The 19,593-nt window shown below is 48.4% G+C and overlaps 1 protein-coding gene across 6 annotated transcripts in view; it reads left to right on the top strand.

The window, feature by feature from the left end:
- Nucleotides 1-19,593, top strand: part of CASZ1 (castor zinc finger 1) — a 268,084-nt gene that overhangs the window by 213,456 nt on the left and 35,035 nt on the right. For 5 of the 6 annotated variants that reach the window (XM_075060343.1, XM_075060342.1, XM_032775447.2 and 2 more), the window contains 5 exons: nt 2,133-2,201; nt 10,907-10,997; nt 13,309-13,473; nt 16,149-16,321; nt 17,124-17,992. In XM_075060343.1, coding sequence (XP_074916444.1) covers nt 2,133-2,201; nt 10,907-10,997; nt 13,309-13,473; nt 16,149-16,321; nt 17,124-17,992 — 1,367 coding nt within the window. The remainder of the gene's footprint in view (nt 1-2,132; nt 2,202-10,906; nt 10,998-13,308; nt 13,474-16,148; nt 16,322-17,123; nt 17,993-19,593) is intronic. The other variant, XM_032775448.2, reaches the window with a different exon arrangement.

Below are 19,593 nucleotides of genomic sequence, written 5' to 3'. Positions count from 1 at the left end.
TTATGATTTGGCTCACATTTCCCCAAGCCACATCACCATGCATTCTACCAGGGCTCACGCTTCATCTGCCGCCTTGCTGACTCGTGTGCCTACCCATAAGATCTATTGCACAGCTCCATGGTCCTCGATCCATACCCTTGCTTCACATTATGCTCTGGTTCAACAGTCAAGAGATGCTGCAGCCTCGGGCTCAGCAGTTTTACATTTTGCCATATTTCACTCTGACCCCACCGCCTACATAAGGCTTGGGAATCACCTAACTGGAATGGATATGAGCAAGCACTCGAAGAAGAAAAGACGGTTACTCACCTTTGTAACTGTTGTTCTTCAAGATGTGTTGCTGATATCCATTCCACACCCGCCCTTCTTCCCCTCTGTCGGAGTAGCAGGCAAGAAGGAACTGAAGGGTGGCTGGGTCGGCAGGGGTATATATCCGGCGCCATAGAGGCGCCACTCCAGGGGGCGCCCAGTTGACCCACCGAGTGTTGCTAGGGTAAAAATCTTCCGACGAACGTGCACGCGGCGCGCGCACACCTAACTGGAATGGATATGAGCAACACATCTCGAAGAACAACAGTTACAAAGATGAGTAACCGTCTTTTCTCTGTCCTCTGGTCTCTACGCACATGGCACGTGAACTGGATACAGATCAGTAGTAATATCAGGCTTCTTCCTCACCTATCAGCTGACCACACCTGTGGGTAACCTAGGCATGGTGGGTGCCGGCATTCTGCCTTTCCCGGAGACAGCTCTGCCACGTAGATGGGATGTTGACACACTCCAAATTTTGGCATTTTCTGGCTCTGTGTCCCTTAGATGCTAATGCAGTCCCTATCCCCCACAACCCCAGCAGGGGACTGCGCTGCACTTCCCAGCTCAGGGATTCTCCCAAACTGTGCTGTCCCTGTGTTGGTTTGAAGGATGGCTGCAAAGCATCCAGAGCAGTCTCCCAAGGAGATGAGAGGGGTGCAGGAGACAGAATTGTGCTAGTGAGGATGGTGCTAATCACATGACCTGGGACCTAGCCTTCCATTCAGAATCCCCTCTAGGACCAAATGCCATCATGGGAATCACCCCCTCGCTGTCACACATACACAGAAGCCAAAGGGGTGAACTCTCTAACTCCTAATGCTGTTAACCTGGGCAAAACTCATGTTCCGACTTCAAATGGCCGCTGTGCAAGTTATAGGTGTCCTGCTTTAACCAAGGTGCGGAGCTGCCATGCAGCCATCCGGGGTCCAAGGATGCAGAAGGAAGCCCAGTTGCAGTCCACTCTCGTCAGCCAGTGCTCTAAGAGCAGCAGCCATGTTTTTAGAAGGCTGAGGCCCAGGCCTGTGGGTCTGTTCTGTGACTTTTTCTCTCTGTTGCTGGAGACCATCCACCAAAACATGCTTTCTGGCTGCATTTTAAGGAAGATGCCTGTCTGAGCAAATGTGATGCCTGAGTGAAGTTTGGGTTTGATTTTTAATTACAAAGCCTCATCTGTGGCCTGACTGGTGTGACTGAGTTTTGGTGCCCTGTGACAATGAGGGCTGTCGGGGCGACTGGCAGGAAGTGTGGAGAATGCAGTGAAAGCCACGTTGTAGAGGCCAGGTTATAAATGCACCCTCTCAAATGGTCACAGCGTGGATCTGTTCTGTAGTGCATAGTGGTGCTTGCAGTGCCCTGATCAGTTCTAGAGTCATGTGCTCTCCAGCGGTTCCACAGTTGGAGTACGTCCTTAAAGTCTCCCTGCTTTACAAACTGGAGCCTTGTAACAGAGCTGGGGCGGTCCATGTTTTGACTCGGCCACTGGTTCTGTGTAGACAGAGCCAACTGGTGCCTATGTGATGTTTACAAGAGCATAATTTAAGGATAGGTCTTCTCAGCCCCTTCAGCAAATGAAATTAAGCCCTGGGGAGAGGAGACCTGCAGAAGGGGAGGTAGGTGGGTTACAGTAGCAGGAGTCCAGTGCCCCTAGAAAGAGAGGGCACACGGGCATGGGGGGAGGTTACACAGGCATATATCTCTGCTGCTTACTGTTCCCAGAGCCCTCTGCCCTGGCACCCTCAGTGCTGCGTGAGAGACAAGGAGCTTGGACTGTCCCCTCACACTGCCTGCTAACCAGCTCTGCCCTGTGTGTTTCTCATTAGGAACGGATTACCCACTGACAAACCAGCTGTCACCGAAGATGTAAATATTTACCAGAAATATATTGCCAGGTAGGCAAATCCCTTGGCTTTCTTGGGGAGAAGGCTGGGTGGGAGGGGGCATGGGATGGAGGGGAGGGGTCTCGTCTGTCTGTCTGGGTGAAATGTATAAACCAGTCATGGACACTGAGTCTTCCATTTCCCTCTGACATCCACACTGACTCTGTTCCCCCATCTGGACAGTAGTAGCTGGGGAAGGCATGCAGAGAGCTGAGAACAAACCAAGGTTCCATGCCCGTGAGAGTTGTCTTCTCCTCATACCCCTTAGCTAACCCCATAGAGTGTGGAGAAGTGTTTCGGGGCAGAGGTTTGGGCCTTAACCCAGTGCCTTGTCTCCTGGCTGACATTTTGCAGGCCCCTTGGTGTGGTCTCCAGCCTGTATCCCCTGCCCTGTTCAGCGTCTGGAATCTCAGTGCTGGGGTGGGTCACACCAAGCAGTTCTTTGGGGACCACCTCAGAGTTTGAATGGGGTCACATGTGAAATGAGCTTCTGAAGGGCTCAGCGTCAGCCCAGGTAGATAAAATAAAAATCACAGTTCAGACGGCTTGGCAGCTTCTTCACAGGAGAAACCCAGCACTGGACGAGGGTGCAGGATGGAGCAGTGTGCCAGAGCTGGACCAGCAAGGGGGGGGTGCAGGACAGGAGTGAGGGGCATTGGCAGAGCTATGGGGAAACCCAGGGCTGGAATAGCAGAGGTAGCTGGTGTAAATCAGGAGTGAATGACACTGGCAGAGCTGGAGGGAATGTTTGCACAGCACCTGCCTATGCTATCCTTGGCCCTAGACAGTGCCATCAGCCCCTGACCCAAGCCTGATGACTCCTCCCTCTCTGCTGCCAGGGAGCCAGATCTGAAAGCAGAGGGCCTTGGGTGGCACAAGAATTGACATCCTTCAGGGGAAGCAGCCAAACCAACCTCACCTCAAGAAGTTAAAGCAAAAAGGTTGCTCCTGTCAGTGCCAGGGTGTCAAGCCTGCAGGGAGGCTCCCTGGCGTGGGCCATGGGTGTGGTTAAACAGGAGTGGGGAGCTCTCCCTTGAGCTGAGGAAGAGGGAGAGCTGTGGTGGAGGACTGCTCCCCCAGCCCTGGGAGAAGAAGGGGAGGTGTGCTCCCCTGATTTCAATTACCTTAACCACTGCTGTAGGAGGTGAGGGGGCAGCAGGGAGGGTGAGATGGGAAGACAGGAAAAGACAAGTCCATTGCCAAGTCACAGTCCTCCAGCAGCAATGCCTCTGGCTGAGACTGCTGCTCACCTGGCCTAGGGAGAACTGGGGACCAGGTCAGAGTTTTAGGCCCAGGTTTGCCTAGATGGAGGCAGAGAGGGGCTGATAAGAGCTGCAATTAGCTCCTTCCCTGGGTACCAAACCTCCATCCTCTGTTGCTGCCAGCAGCTGTGCAGTGTTGAGTGGACAGTAGGAAGCTGGAGACAGAGCTCTTCTCAGCTACACTCCGTGGAGAACAGTGTGGTTGCACTGCATAGCAGAGAAGAGTATTCATCCCTTTATCCCCGGGTTCTCCCACAAGCAAAAGATCCCTTTAAACACCTCCCTTCCTCATCCCCTTTTTCCCCAGTCTCAGACAGTTCACCCAGGGAAGCCTATAAGACAGCTTTGGGGCACCACTTCCTGCACAAAAAGCTTCACAAGCTGTCTGTTGGCAGCCCGGCCACTTCTCTTTAATTTACATGTGGTTTTAAAAACTGTTTAAAGCTTTAAAATAAACGGGTGCGGGGTTGGGCGGGCTGGGACGACAGTGTGTCTTTGCTGCACAATTAGCTTAATGAGTTTGCCAAAGCCATTGCCAAAAGCTGCCCAGGGATAATCCATTGTCTCACCCAACAAAAGAAAACCACATACTTAGCTAGTTTGGGCTGGGTTGGTTTTTTCCATCCTGTATATTTATAATTTTTTTTCTGTGGTATTTTATTTTATTTTATTGTATTTTATTTATTAGTGCCCGAGCAGATGGTACTTCTGGCAGCTCTTGCTTAAATATTTATTTCTGTGGGTATCCCCCTGCCTTGTAACTGAGGTGGGGTTTTTTCCTCCTCCTGTCACATCATCGTTACAGGGTAATGAGTCTGTAAACACTCGCTAAGCACGCTGACGACTTTATTTATTATTTTTATTATTATTTATTTATCTTGATGTTTCTTGCTAACTCCTGCCAGATCTGGGACTGGCTCCCGCTGGCAAAACAAGGGAATGAAACAAAATGAGGGGAAAAAACGTGTGTGTGCATATGTATCTGTGTGTGCAAAGCACATCTGTTTGCAGGTAGGTGTGTGTGGAGTTGTGATGGCGTGCACATGTGTGCATATGTGTGTTTGCACATAAGTTCATGGAATTGTGTGCATGTGGATATGAGTGCATAGTAAATGAATGTGTGCTCTTGTAAATTAATGGGGGTTGAGTGGGCATAAGTTAGCAGGTGTGTACATGTGTGCATGAGTGTGCGTGTAAGTTAGTGTGTGGTGTGTAAGCTTTCCTGTTTTGAAAAACTAAACAGATGCTGTGTGTTAAAAATTAATTGCTTTGAACTGTTGCAAGGGTCAGAAAAAGCAGAGGATGAATATAACCCTTTAGGAGCCTAACCTTTTAATATTGAAACATAGCGACAATTCTGCATGTCTGTTCACTTGGCCCTCCTTTCACAAAACAGAGACTCCAAAACACACTGTACCTCAGAGTGCCATGCCTTGGCCATCCCCCAAAAGAGTCTACTTATCCAATGAGTTTCCCACCAACACTCTCTCCATCTCCTCCCCCTATTTCAGACACACAAACACTTCTGTAGCATCATCAACTCCAGAGTGGAAGGAGGCCAGGAGTTTGAAGTGCCATCCCCAATATTACTACAGCACTTGTCTGGCTCCTTCTCTTAAAGCTGAGCCCACGAGTTCCTCCTGTCGCTGCCTCTAGTAACTCGTGCCATACGTGGGATTCCTTTAGTGCCTGGCCCTTTCCTAAGCTTTAGTCAGCATCCCTGGTTGTTGTTCAAATAGCCTCACGGGCAGCTCTGTTCACTTGTGAAGTGCATGTATCTCAGTGAGGTCCCGTCTTCATCTCCTCTCTGCCCCACAGTGCAGATCGGCTTCTCCAGCCCTGCATCTCACTCGTTATCCTTTGTTCTCCCTTCCCCATCTCACCAACAGGGTTGGGACGAAATGTTCCCTATGAGCGGGGTATCCCATAACTGGTATTTCCCACACCTTCCTCTGAAGCTACTGGTGCCAGCCGCTGTCAGAGACTGGACTCTGAACTGGATGGATCTATGGGCCTGATCTATTGCAGCAGTTCATGTGTAATGACAAGGTGGCCAGGTCTGCAGTCACCTTTCCAGTCCTAGTCAGGCAAGTCCCCTTTAGATAGGGCTGGCCTCGTTTCTTCTCCTTCCTGTTACACACCTTTGTTTGCAGCCCAGCATCATTGTTTGCCTTTTGGTTTGTTTCTCCACTGCTGCTAAGGTTTGTTCCAATTTCTCAATCACCTGTCCTGGTGTGATCCTGATTTCCTGCAGTAGTTCTTCTCTGTCTCCTGGGAAAGGCATGTCTGCTTCTGGCATCTGTCCCCATCTCCCTTTGTGAATGCTGAGGCAAAGAAGTCATTTAATTTTTTAGCAGTGTCTATCTCTTCTGTCAATTAAGTCTCCTTTCCATCTCCTGAAGGCCCTGCTGTCTTCACAATTGACCTCCTCTTCCTTATGTCCTTCAGAAATGCCTGATTTATTGCTGCTCTTTGCCCCAGCTCCCTTTCATCCTCCAACTCAGCTTTGCTGCATGGCCTGGCAGTCTGAAACTTTTGGTTCTTTAATCCCCCTTCCTATCCCGTCCCCTTATCACTTCTTCCTGCACCCCCTCCTCCGTCCCACCTACCCCTTTGTTTTACCCTTCATGCCTTTCTGCCCTTTCTTGCTTCTCTCTCATGCCCTTTCTCATGTGCAGTCCTAGTCTTGGGTGACATGTGGAACCCCTGAGCAATGGTAATTTATCTTGGAATGTTTCCTCTCTGAGTCCCCTTCCCTCCACTGCTTTATCCCTTTCAAGCAATCCAGCTCTTCCACGTTCTTCCACAATACGCTCAGTAAATTCATTGTCTTGATTATCCCTTTTCCAGCTCTTCCCTTATTGCCAGTTACAGATCTTTCGTTCTTTTGTTCTTTCATGTGCTCGGTTGTGATCTGTGGAGCAGCTGCTGGTGGTCTGCAGAGAGCTGGGTATGCCACTTGGTGCTGACTGTTCCTTCTTATTTCCCACTGCTAACTTGCACTAAAAGACAGCCCAAAATACACGTATACCCTCCTAATGCTACTTTCCCTTGGAAGCAATTGCAGTAACTGCCATGGGGATGCTTTGCAATTGCGAATGATAGGTAGTGATCTGTTGTGTTGTGACTGAGAGGAGACATGTCCACGGGACAGTCTTTCAGCTGTCTGTGTCGTTTACCTATAGAATTACAAGTATCTTCTCTACAGGTTTGTCTACAAGTATCTTATCTGATTTATCTCAGGTATTTTTTTCTACCAGTCCACCTGTTATATCTATATCTATCCATCAATCTGTCCAGCTGTCTAAGGTATCTATGGTATCCATTCTCTGTACTGGTATCTATCTAATACACTGACTCTTAATCTTTTCCATCATGTGACACCCCTCCCCCCCAGTTCAATCTAGCCATACATAAAGGGAGGGTGCTTGTGACCCCCTGGATCTGACTGAGACCCCCTAGGGGGGTCATGACCTCCAGATTGAGAGCCTGTGATGGATCAATATATCTATCTATCCATCTATCATATGACATTTCTTAAGCTGTCATCACTGTAGTATCTAGGTTCCAAATACATAATTAAGAATATTAGGAATCATATTAATTTTTCCTCAAAGAAATATGCTCTCTTACCCCTCCCTAGATGCAGGCATTTTATTTAATGGGGCATCCATGTTTTAATCTCTCTCCTCCTTTCTTATTTCCTTTCTCTGTCCACGATGGCCAACTGTTCTTCAGTCATCATTATTGGGAGAGGCTTACCCAAAAATATCCTTCATGGCATAACTACCCCCCATCTTATCACTTCATCACCACACGCTGAGACACTCCTGGCTTCCACACCAGCCCCAAGATAAGGGTAATCTCCTACATGCTAGTTATTCACAGTCTGATTTCTGGGCTGTTGCCTCATTCCATTGCCCAACCACATCCAATGCTTCATAGTACCTTTGTGGGAACAACTGGAGCCAGAACAAACATTGCCCACTTGGAGTCCATTCAGCATCTCTGGTCTCACTCTTCCTGACACCTCCCTTCTCCTCCCTCTAAAAACCCTTGGATTTACCCCCCACTTGATTTTCTGTCTCTGCCATGTCTCCGCTAAGCCCTGATGCCAGAGACTCCCTGACAAGGAGAGCACTCCCTGTCCTTTGCTTACTTCCCAGTCTTGTTGCACTAGCAGTCTGGGGCATCTTAGCAATGTCCCCCATCCAGAGCGACTGTATTGCCCTCTGAAGTGAGGTGGGGAGAAGAAACCTCCCTAGAGGTTTCCTCCTCTCTCTTCTCTTTCTTTTAGACTTCTGCATTCCGTGTATCATTCTGTAACTTACCTCCTCCCTGCTGACCATGCCACATACTCAGGTGGGATCTTCCTTCTATTATTCTGGCTTCTGGAGGGGCTTCTTCCCCTCCTCAGACACCTGCCCCTTTCCTTCTGCAAGCTAGGTTTACCCCTGACAGCTCTGGCACGTGTACCTAGTACTCTGTGTCTGAAAACCACAGCTTCTTGTGCTGTACAAGACTCCTGGTGCTTCCTAGGGCCCTTGGGATTCCAACAGGACACCAGTTTAAAGTGGCAGCACAGCAGTTGTGAGGGCAGATAGGTCCACAACTCTATCCATCCCTCAGTCATTTACTCCCTTCCCTTTTGGTGTAGCCTATCCATTCTATAGCAAGTGCCAGCACCCCATTAATACTCTGAATCGTTGTCATCTGTTGTGACAGCCAAAAGGCATCTTAAGTTCATGACTATGCACCCAATTTTTTTCATATCAAGTCACTGCCCCCCACCAGCATCTCTCCCGTCTCTCTTTTCTTCTCCCCTCCCCATGGGTGGGTTTTTCACCCTTGCTTTTCCCTGGCAAATTTGATAATTCCCATCTTTATCATCCCCCATGTACAAGCCCATCCTCAGCTTCTGCCTCTGACAACGTCACTATGCAGTTCTCTCTCCCCTCGTGGAGCCAGCTGATACACTTGCCATCCAAAATGGACCTGGCATCAGACTTCTGTTCCCTCACATATAACATCATGTGGCAAACTTCCCTCCTGGAGCCATTGCCCAGGACACCCTGGGAGAGTCCATTGAACTTCAGTAAAGATAAGTGCAAAGTGTCCTGTGTTTAGGAAGGAAAAATCAAATGCACATCTGCAGAATGGGGAATGACTGGCTAGGTGGTAGTACTGCTGGAAAAGATCTTGAGGTTCTAGTAGATCACAAATTGATGAGTCAACAATGTGAGGCAGTTGCAAAAAAGGCTAATATCATTCTGGGGTACATTAACAGGAGTATCATATGTAAGACATGAGAGGTAATTGTTCCATTGTACTTGGCACCAGTTAGGTCTCAGCTGGATACTGTGTCCAGTTCTGGGTGTCACACTTTAGGAAGGATGTGGATAAATTGGAGAGAGTCTCGGAGAGTGCAACAAAAATGATAAAAAGGTTAGAAAACCTGACCTACACAGAAAGGTTAAAAATACAAGGCATATCTAGTCTTGAGAAAAGAAGACTGAGGGGGGACCTGATGATAATCTTCAATATGTTAAGGGCTGTTATAAGGGGTGGTCAATTGTTCTCTGTGTCCATTGAAGAGTAGGACAAGAAGTAATGGGGTTAATCTGTAGCCAGTGAGATTTAGGTTAGATGTTAGGAAAAACTTTCCAACTCTAAGGGTAGGTAAGCTCTGGAATAGGCTTCCACAGGAGGTTGTGGAATCCCCATCACTGGAGGTTTTTAAGAACAAGTTGGATAAACACCTGTCACGGATGGTCTAGGTTTGCTTGGTCCTGTCTCAGCGCAGGCGCTGGACTTGATGACTTCTCAAAGTCCCTTCCAGGCTGACATTTCTAGGATTCTATGACTTCAGTAGGCTAGCCTGGCATTGTGCCTTTAGAGCAACAGCTAGGACTGTCTCTCCTCTCATACCCAAACAGAAACTCCAGAGCGACCAGTCACCAAGGAGAGGAACAGCCTTGTCTGAGTCACAGAAGGTGGGAATGGAGGGTGTGTGGCTCAGGGCTGGTAGCGGGCTAAGCAGCCTCTCTCTGCTAAGTCACACGTTCAGATCCTGCCCAGGTATTGACTGGAAGTTGTTGCTATGTGATGACTGTTCTGTGACTCCTGTGATATGAGTTGGTGGGCCTTATTCCACAACAAGTGTCATAAAACCTACGCCTACTGCCCCCCGCTTTTTGTTGGCAGTCTCAGCAGAGGCCAAGGACTGATTGGACCATGAATACTTCTGTGTTACCCCTGGGGAAGGCCCCCTACAGGACAACAGGCTGGAGCACAGTGCTTGTGAGAAGCTTGCAGTGCTGCTGCCTTGTTCTGTAGAGAGAGGACTTCAGTCCCCTGGACAGTTGGGCAGTGTCATTAAACACACTCAGAGCGCTGGTTTTGCTTCTCCTCAGGCTCTCTGTGGGCATAGAGGAGGCAGAATTTGCCCCCTAGAGATGAGCCTGCAGAAGAAGAATCATGTGTTTCTCTCTCCCCACTTCCAAAAGCATAAGTAACCCCCATTTATTATCTTGTATTGTGCTGCCGTGAGACACTCTAATTTCAAGTATGCTGCTCTTGGACTCTCAGTGAGGCAGAAGAAAAAATCACCTTTGTTTATAGTGTAGCGGAAAAGCAGCTGCTGGCACCCTGCTTAATTGAAATGCAAATATGGCACATTACGGCTTATGCCCCATCTCTCTCCTGCTGCAACAAGTGGCCTTTGCAATCCTTTAGTCTTTCTGCTCCAAAGGAGCAGAGAACCGCACACCTCTCTGCAGCCCTCAGGCCTTCTCGTCTGTTTTATCTTGCCCCTTTTTTTGGTGTGTTGGCTTTTGCCTGAGAATGGTAGTGCTTTCTTCACAGCTCCAACTACAGCTCCCTCGATCTGATGTCCTAGGTTCTGGTCCTCAACTCAGGACAGGCAGGAATGGGACAGTGGGGGAAGGATGTTTAGCTATGGGTGGAGGGGAAAAATTGATCAGGTTCCAATGGACTTCTTGTTCCAGATCTGCTGTGATTTCTTGGAAAATGATGTGTCAAAACTTTGCATCCCTGCATCCTGAGAGTAGCAGCAAGAGACGCACCAGACTCAGGAGTGATCCAGTGGGGTGGGATGAGAATAAGGTCAATTTCAGAGAACTGAGCAATGATATCGGCTTGGGATGTAACAATACAAAACCCTGTTAGAAATGGGGCTTCTAACTGGAAGAGGACCCTCTTTCCTTCAGCTCAGTATCACTGAGGAGTTGCATTTTTCCTGGGGACAGAGAGAATAGGAATCTTTGCCTCCAAGGAGTCTCATGTCTCCTCGGTACACTTGGAGGTGACAGATAGGTGTAGACTGTGCTGCAGGAGGACAGGGAGAAGGCCAAACTTGTTTCACTTGCACCTTGATTTTCAGTCACCATCCTCAGAGAGCATCATTTTCATTCATTCTCTCACTTATGTTTCCAGGTTCTCTGGAAGTCAGCACTGCGGACACATACACTGTGCGTACCAGTACCGGGAACATTACCACTGCCTCGATCCGGAGTGCAACTATCAGGTAAACAGGGCGAACATGAACTGCCAGAACCCATTGCCTTCCTTACTGTCAAGGGATACGGCTCACAGGACTCCATCATGAAACAGATCATCTGCTTTCTCCATGTCCTGGGAAGAGCGGGAGATACAATTTGAAACTATTGGAGTCAAATTCTGTTCCCAGTTACAACATCCTAGCACTGCTGAACTCAGTGGCGTTATTCCAGATACACACCACTATAACTGAGAGCAGAATCTAGCTTAATCTACATCAGTGGGATTTACACCAGTGTAATCTGGCTCAGCTGAAGTCAAAGGAGTTACTTCAGATTTACATCAGTGCAGCCAAGAAGATAAATTTGGCTATGTTGTAAATTTGGCCTGAAAATAGGGCATCTGCCTGTCAGTCTGTCTCTGCGGTTGTCCATGCAACATAAGAGCAGTAGCAGCAACAAAACACCCAATAAGACCAGCAGCAGCTTTGGATCTATGGTTGGGGAGAGGGTGGGGGAAGGGGCATGTGCAGTAATTGCTGGGAGAATTGCCAGAATAGCAACATTGAGCCAGCTCTGAGTCACATGCTGTGTTTGTTTACCCTCTTTCCAGGTCTGCGAGCATGGCTCTGCCATCTCTGTGGTCAGACTGTGTGTATGGGGGGAGGAGGGTGGGAAATCCCAGAGTTTGCCTCTACTCTGCACCCAGCATGACTCCTGCCCCAGCCCAAGGAGGCACTTTGGTCTTGGGGAAATGAGTCTGACCACAGCAAGGGAAACCAGCTTGGCTCCACTCTGTTCGACTTCAGGTTTCAATTAGGGTGACCAGACAGCAAGTGTGAAAAATCGGGATGGGGGTGGGCAGTAATAGGAGCCTATATAAGAAAATTGGGACTGTCCCCAAAATCGGGTCACCCTAGTTTCAATTGATCAGACTGGGGCTTTTCCTTGGGATGTTGCTAGTGACCCAGAGAGGGACGATCAGATGGAGAGTCTCAATCACTGCACAGAGGTCTCTGTACACAGAGAGCAGGGAGGACACAAAGGATGGAAAGACAGAAAAACCTATTATTATGATTGGCCTCATAATTATTTCCCAAGGAGTCCAGGAGCTGCTTGCAAAAGAACTTGGCTGGTCTCACAGGGGAATAAGGATTTAGGCTGCATTTTAAAATGCAAATTATTTTATGGCTGAGATATAGTTTATAATAAGTAACGCTCTGTAATAAATGGACACAAATTAACGGTGATTGACAATGGGAATCCTGTACATACGGCATGGGAAATAGTACCTCTAGCCTCCGTGGGCTTCCTACTGAAATCCATATCCATATATCCCCTTGCCAATACCAATGGAATGATCAGGATTGATATTATAGGAGTACAGAGTGGAAGCAATAATCATTTGACTCTTGTAAAGGGAGGCTGGAAAAGTTGCTAAATATTAGAATACAGGGTTTTTCAACCACTCCTCACAATAAATGGCTTTGATTTTTTTTTTAAATCAGATTTCCTTTCACACCTTCACTGTTGAATATCAATGTACGTGGGAAATAAAAGTGAAAAGCTTCATATTAAAGGCACTTTGTCTGCATTGATAATGGGGCACCAGTTCCTTAGTTCAAGCAGGCAGAGGATGAAGGGGATGGTCTGGTGGTTCTGGCATGAAACAGGGAGAGTTAGGGTCAATTCTCAGTTCTGCCACTGATTTTCTGTGTGATCAGGCGCAAGTCACTTCTCTCTGTGCCTCCAGTTTCCCCATAAAGCAGGTTTTCTTAATAAAAACCTGCCTATGTTCTGGGGGGTTGTGAGGCTAAAATTCAGTGATGTTTGTAGAACACTTGGAGAGCTCTAGATGGAAAAGGCACTATAGGAGAGCAAAGTATCTTTTCCCCTCTTCCTTTTGACGTGGATTTAGTAGCCAGTGTCTTGCAAACCCCTAGCACGAGTGGTTTGAAAACTGGGATTATTAATTTACAGCAGGTATAGTTCACTGGTTTCCTTTCCAGCTGTAGCAGCTCTTCAGAGAGCAGCAGCTAAAATCATATCAGAAGAATCATGTTCAAGACTGCAGAAAGCACATCTTGGACATGAGACTATTGTATCTTTCACTCCTGGCTTATAGTTACTGAAACAGTTTGTGTTTGCATATATTGTCCCTTTAACAAAAACCAGATTTCTCCTTTAATCTAACCTGACCCTCATGGGGTGTCAAATGCATTGTATGGCTGAACTGTAAATCTGCAGTATAAGGGGTTTTTAAAGAAGTTATCCAGGAATACTCACCTCAGCCACCCCTTTCATGTGTGTGTCTCACTTACTTTCTCTCTGTCTCCCCAGAGATTCACTAGTAAACAGGATGTGATTCGGCATTACAACATGCACAAGAAACGTGATAACTCCCTCCAGCATGGCTTCATGCGCTTCAGCCCCTTGGATGACTGCAGCGTGTACTACCATGGCTGTCACCTGAATGGGAAAAGCACACACTACCACTGCATGCAGGTAACACAGCTGGACTGGGGAGAAGGCAGCAACGTGGCTGGGGAAAAGATGACAGGGCTGTAGGGAGAATGAAGAACCCAGAGCCAGTTGACCTGACCCGTTCCCTTTCTGTTGCAAACCTAAAGGATTCTGAAATTCTGGCAACCCAACACTTGCCTTTTAGGGAGGACAGGAGCCTCTCCTACAGCAAACTGTTTTAAAGAAGAACTTCCAATAGCTTAAATGTAGCCTCTCCTGGTCCTTTCTGGTTCAGTCACCTCTGTGAAGAATCTATATCCAGTTTGCATGGACCTTCTCCTGCCAAGCATGATGCTGATCTGTAAGAAGGGCGACACTCTGGTTTTGGGTTGGCGGGGCCGGGTTTAAGGTTTCTCCTCTGTTCTGTACCTTATTTATCCACACAGATGATCCCTTTCTGTGGGACTGGTAGCGGGACAAGCGGTGAAGTCTCTCTAGAGTGCCACTTCCTGTGCTCAAACAGATCATCTGACCTGCCACAGCTTCCCTTGATATAAGGCCTCTCTCTGCACAACATCTGTCCTTTAGCACTGGATTTAGTTCCAGTTTGCAGCCAGCTGCTAGGACAATCAAATATTAATGGTCCTCAGTTTGAAGCAAACCTCAGCTCTGCCTTCCCCACCAGCATGACTAGAGGAGAAGTTCTGAGAGATATTGGGCATTACGTTGGGAATGTGGTTAAATTTCAAGAGCAAATGGTTTTGATGATGGAGTAACGGGAATTGGAATTACCGCATAGACAGAACTCTCAGCTCTTTGTCCCTTTCTAGCCCAGAGGCAGTTGGAACCCTGGTTACTTTATCTATCTCTTAGAGTGGGATCAGCCCTGAAGCAGGGTAGGAATGGGGATACACTGAATCAGCGCCTAAAACATTGCTATACCAATGTGCAATGGAATTTTTAAGCACACAGGAAATAATCAAACACCCTCATAAGTTTTTACTACTCTAAAATCCCACTTCCTGGATTATTCTACAGTCATACGACTCCAATTCAGCAAAGCAGTTAAGCGTGTGCTTAAGGCTGAGTAAAGCCAGAGGGTCTTAAACTCATGCCCAAATGAATAGGGACGGACATATTTAAGTCAAGTCAGCTTTTGACGTTAATCGGACTTAAGCACAAGCTTAATGTTAGACAGGCACTTAAGTGCTGCCTGAATAGGGTTGGACGTAAGCGTGTGCTTAGTGTTTTGCTGAAATTGGGGCTTCATTTGGGTCTCTGCTATGGACATTTTAATGCTATTTCTCCTGTATTTTCCTTGCGCAGTTTCCTGCTGAGTTGACTAGGATGGCAATTATTTAATTTTTAAAGGGCAATCAAGATTACTCAGTCTGCAGCCATTCCGAGGTTCAATGAAGACCCCTATCTAAGCCTCTATATAAGGGTAATTTAGCCCCGTGACCACTCCCTTCCAGAAAGTCAATGACCATGTAAGCAGTGTCTTACAGGAAAGGTGTCAGAACATAAACTTGCAATTAAAATGAATATTGCTTAAATGGCAGGATTTGTGCCATCCGCCTCATGTTTTTTTTTTCTTTAGGTCCATAATTGGTGTGGATAAAATTCAGTTAGTTGTTTATATAAACTGACATTTTTTAGGCTTTAACACCAAGAGCCGCATTGCAAATTATTCCTAAGGAGGTTTTTGTTTAATTCTTTTTTTTAATGCTGCACAGGGTCTGTTTTTTTTCAAGGTGTCAGCGTGGAGAGAGAGAGGCTCTTTTATATTGGAAATAGCTGGAGATCCTTTTTTTTTTTTTCCCCCCTGGGTATTTGTTATTGCCTGTTTGAATCAACCTGGGCTGAACTGAGAGGTGGTGTTTTCGTTCTCTTCACTTCTGAGATGGTGCAGGCGTTGGCACACACTGTGCAAAAGAAGAAAGGGAAAAAATAAAACCCGCTGTCAGCAGCTCAGCAGGGGTGATGGTGTTTTCAGATTCCACTGGTTTTTTACTCAATATGGCAAAGTTGCCCGCTTTGCCCGGGGGCAGGCAGGTTTTCAGCATTCTGTTCTCATCACACCATTCCCACTCGCTGCAGAAGGTTAAAATCATTGAGCAAACAATGTTGGGGCGTGATGGGGAAAAGCCACCGGTTCCTGGTGACCAACTGACTGGGATTTCCACTCCGGTCTGTGACTTGCTAGAGTAGAACAGACCCTAGAGCTGTGTCCAGCTTGCTCTCCACCACCTCATCTCCCAGAGAGAGAAAATGAATAGATGAGTAACCACCAGTCTCTCCAGTGCTCCACAAGTAGGTGAAGGGCTGGAGTAGAGCCCTAAGTCTCTCCAAATCTTCCCAAGATGACAAAGGGTCTTGACAGTATTTGTCAGTCTATCCAGCTCTTTTCAGGAACAGGACCCTCCCCGCCCTGTCTCTGAGCAGTAGCCTTAATCTCTCCACATCTCCTCCAATCCTCTGCTTCCTTCTCCTGTTCTAATTGTTTCATCCCCATAGACTCAGGCTTTTCTTAGACTCTTTGTAGCATCAGTCCTTAGGTTGGCAACCAAAGCGATGACTCAGTACTGAGGGGAAATGCACAAATACAATTAAAATATCTCTCTGTTGCTTGTGTGTTTATTACTGCTGATACTAATAATAAAAGAGCAGGCTGCTGCTGGGATGGTTTGATGTCTCTTTCCCTTGGTCCTGGGCAGGTGGGCTGTAACAAGGTCTATACCAGCACCTCTGATGTGATGACCCACGAAAACTTCCACAAGAAGAACACGCAGCTGATCAATGATGGGTTCCAGCGGTTCCGAGCTACAGAAGACTGTGGCACCGTGGACTGTCAGTTCTATGGGCAGAAAACCACTCACTTCCACTGCAGGTGAGATGATGGGGGAGGGCAAAAATCCTACCTTATTGATGCACATCTGCTGTTCTCCTTCTGAAAAGTCATAACCTGAGGATTATACACAGTGGGGCAACCTACCAGGAAGCCTTTCTGGATGTGAACCTCCCAGGCATCTTCCTGAAAGGACATAAACTCCAGAGTGGGTGTAATCTGGAGAGAGCTCTCGTGGTAGGAGACACCCTGATCTCTCCCTGATGAATCAAGGCAAGTGTGCCCATTGGGAAATCTATGATAGAAATCTCTCAGGAAAGAGACCACATTAGCTTTTCTTGAAAGGTCATCATTGAGGGGTACTGTTCTCTCTAGAGACCAGCCATCCAGCTGTCCTAGTTTAAGGCCAAACTCTGCTTTCAGTTACTTGAGTGCCTTTCCAGTGACTCCACTGGGCATCCATATAATTTGAGAGAAAATAAAGGCACAGTTAGGGCCTATTTTTATGTCTAGGAATGACCCTCAGTCTGCCTTGGGCTCGTGTTCTGTTTGAGATGACTGGTGGGCAGGGCTGGATCCCTGCCTCTGTTGTGTTGGCTAGTCTTCAGAGTGGAGGCATTATCCCAGCTCTCGTACTTGGTCGCATCCTTGCTGCTCTTGGCTGGAAAGACCCTTCTTGGTGCATCCCAAGCCAACTCTAAGAGGGGCCAAGAGGTCTCTTGCTATCAGGGGTCAGTACTTTATACTGATCCCAAACCTCATCCCAGAGAGGAGGCAAGTGATGCGGCAGCCCCATGGTGCTCCCAACTCATACAGCCTCCCACCCTCTTCTGTGCCCTTGTAGGCGACCGGGGTGTACGTTCACTTTCAAGAACAAGTGCGACATTGAGAAGCACAAGAGCTACCACATCAAGGATGACGCCTACGCCAAGGACGGCTTCAAGAAGTTCTACAAGTATGAGGAGTGCAAGTATGAGGGCTGTGTCTACAGCAAGGCCACCAACCACTTTCACTGTATTCGGGCGGGCTGTGGCTTCACCTTTACCTCCACCAGCCAGATGACCTCTCACAAGCGCAAGCACGAACGCCGGCACATCCGCAGCTCGGGGGTATTGGGCCTCCCCACCTCCCTCTTGGGAGCCAAGGATAACGAGCAGGAGGAGTCCAGCAACGATGACCTTATTGACTTCTCCGCCATGAGCTCTAAGAACTCCAGCCTGAGTGCCTCCCCTACCAGTCAGCAGTCTTCCGTCTCCCTCATCATCCCGGCTGCGCCTTCTTCCGGTGCTGAGCTTGCCTCCTCTCAGGCGTGCAAGCCCACCAACAGCATGCCACCGGCCACCAAGATCTCTGGCCTGCTCTCCCAGGCCCTCCCCAGCAATATACCTTTGGCCCTGGCACTCGCCAACTCAGCACTTCCCGGAACGGCCAGCTCCTACTTCCCCATCATCCCCAGTCGTGTCTCCACGTCACATCCCACCAGCTCAGCCAATTTAATGACTGCTGGTTCCTCCAGCACCAATCCAACATCCTCTGCTGCTGCCACTTCCCCCTCCCAAGCCGTCTCAGGGTCCAGTGAGCCGACAGCCACCTCTTCCACAGGTCCAGCAGCATCCATTATGGAGAGGATCTCCGCCAGCAAAGGATTGATCTCGCCCATGATGGCCAGGCTGGCAGCGGCAGCCCTCAAGCCATCCATGGCGCTCGAAGCAGGTGAGTTCCCCAGCCCTCCCATCACACTGGAGCTGGGTAAAAGGTGGGAGAGTTGGAGACATCTGATTTAGAGAGAATGGGTGTATTCAATGGGCCACCCGCTGGCAATAGGGAGGGTTGTACAAGAGCATTGCTGGGAGAAGTGATTCAGCCATGTCCAGTTAAAGCATTGGGTGCCAAGGTGCAGTGTTGGCTTGGGGGGTTTCTGTGGAACCTGGATGTCTTCACGTAGCTGGGAGAGCAGAAGCTGCTGCCCACACAGAGCCAGACTCCTCTTAGCCCTGGAGGAGGAGTGTTCTCCTGTGTGGTGCCTCCCTCCCCCATCTAACTGTAGGCTGGAAAGCAAGGGGCATTTTATTCAAAATGGAAATGGATAAAGAAATCACCGGAGTCCCAGGGTTATGGAGCATACTCGAGTCATGCTTCCCGTAGTCCATCTTGAGAATCTGAGCATTGGGTCTTGATGGCAGCCTTGTCCTCCCCTCCTTCCCACAGGAGAGCAGGATGACTCAGACCCAGCTGATTCTCACAGCCCAACATGGAGCTCCCTCCCTACCCCCCTGTTTCTTGTATATTGGGTGGACTCATCTGTGTAGATCCTACCGCTCATTGCCCTCTTGCCCCTCAGACTTACTCCCTTCTCTTCCTCTGCCCCCCCCCTCCGCCCCCAGCTGCTTGTGCTGGACTTCTGAGCCCTGTCTCTGCCATTTGATTGGTGTCCTGAGCACCAGCCATGCCCCCAGAGACCTTGCCGACATGCACCCTGATCAGAATCTTTTTCAGTTCATTAGGAGCATCTGGTGTGGTTGAATTTCTGCTCCTCAGGAAAACAGGGCAGAGATGAGAGTATTAGGAGAGAAACTGGACCTGGCCTGGGGAAAAGGACAACAGCAAGGACCTTTCATTGCTTGGTCTGTTGCTGTAGCAGGGGTAGTCACTTATTGTTTGGCAAGGTCCAGATTTCTTGGTAAAGGTACAGTCGAGGTCCAGATGCCAGAGACAATAATAAAAAATAACAATGATAAGTAAATAAAAAGATTTCGGGGTCCGTTCAAAAGTGCCTGGATTTGACCTGTGGTCTGGCTATTGACTACCTCTGCTGTAGATGATCCATTAAGCATCAAGAGGGCTGTGACTGGGTTGTTCTGCATAAGAAAGAAGGCTGCACTCCATGGAAGGCAGGGCTGGCCTGGAAAGGGGGGAAGGACTGTGAAGCCAATGAAAGGCAGAGGGGAAATGGAGTCAGAGAGGGTTCTGTATCTAGCAGCTTTTCAGGCGAGTGTGAGAGCTGAGCTGCACCGAATGAGATTCTCCCCCTCACCTTGCACCTCTACTGCGGTAATTACAGGACAGACAACAGTGATAGCTCTGGATCTGTGCCAGGAGGTGTGCTCCTGTGAGCCATCCAGCCCACCCAGCGCTCTCTTCTCACTGTGGCTTGTTCTAACTCCCTCATCTCTCTTTTTCTCTTTCTCTCCTTGGCTTGGGGGAAGGGGATGAGCTTCTCCCATTGAAGCATCTGGTTGATCCTCTTAGGAACCATTGTGTTGGTTCTCAGATGGGACATTTTACTTTCCTGGGTCTGACAGGGAGGTTGCTTT

Source organism: Chelonoidis abingdonii, chromosome 23 (assembly GCF_003597395.2).
Source record: "Chelonoidis abingdonii isolate Lonesome George chromosome 23, CheloAbing_2.0, whole genome shotgun sequence".
Classification (NCBI taxonomy): Eukaryota; Metazoa; Chordata; order Testudines; family Testudinidae; genus Chelonoidis; species Chelonoidis abingdonii.
Note: the sequence above shows the minus strand (reverse complement) of the source record. Positions and strands in the feature narration are given on the sequence as shown.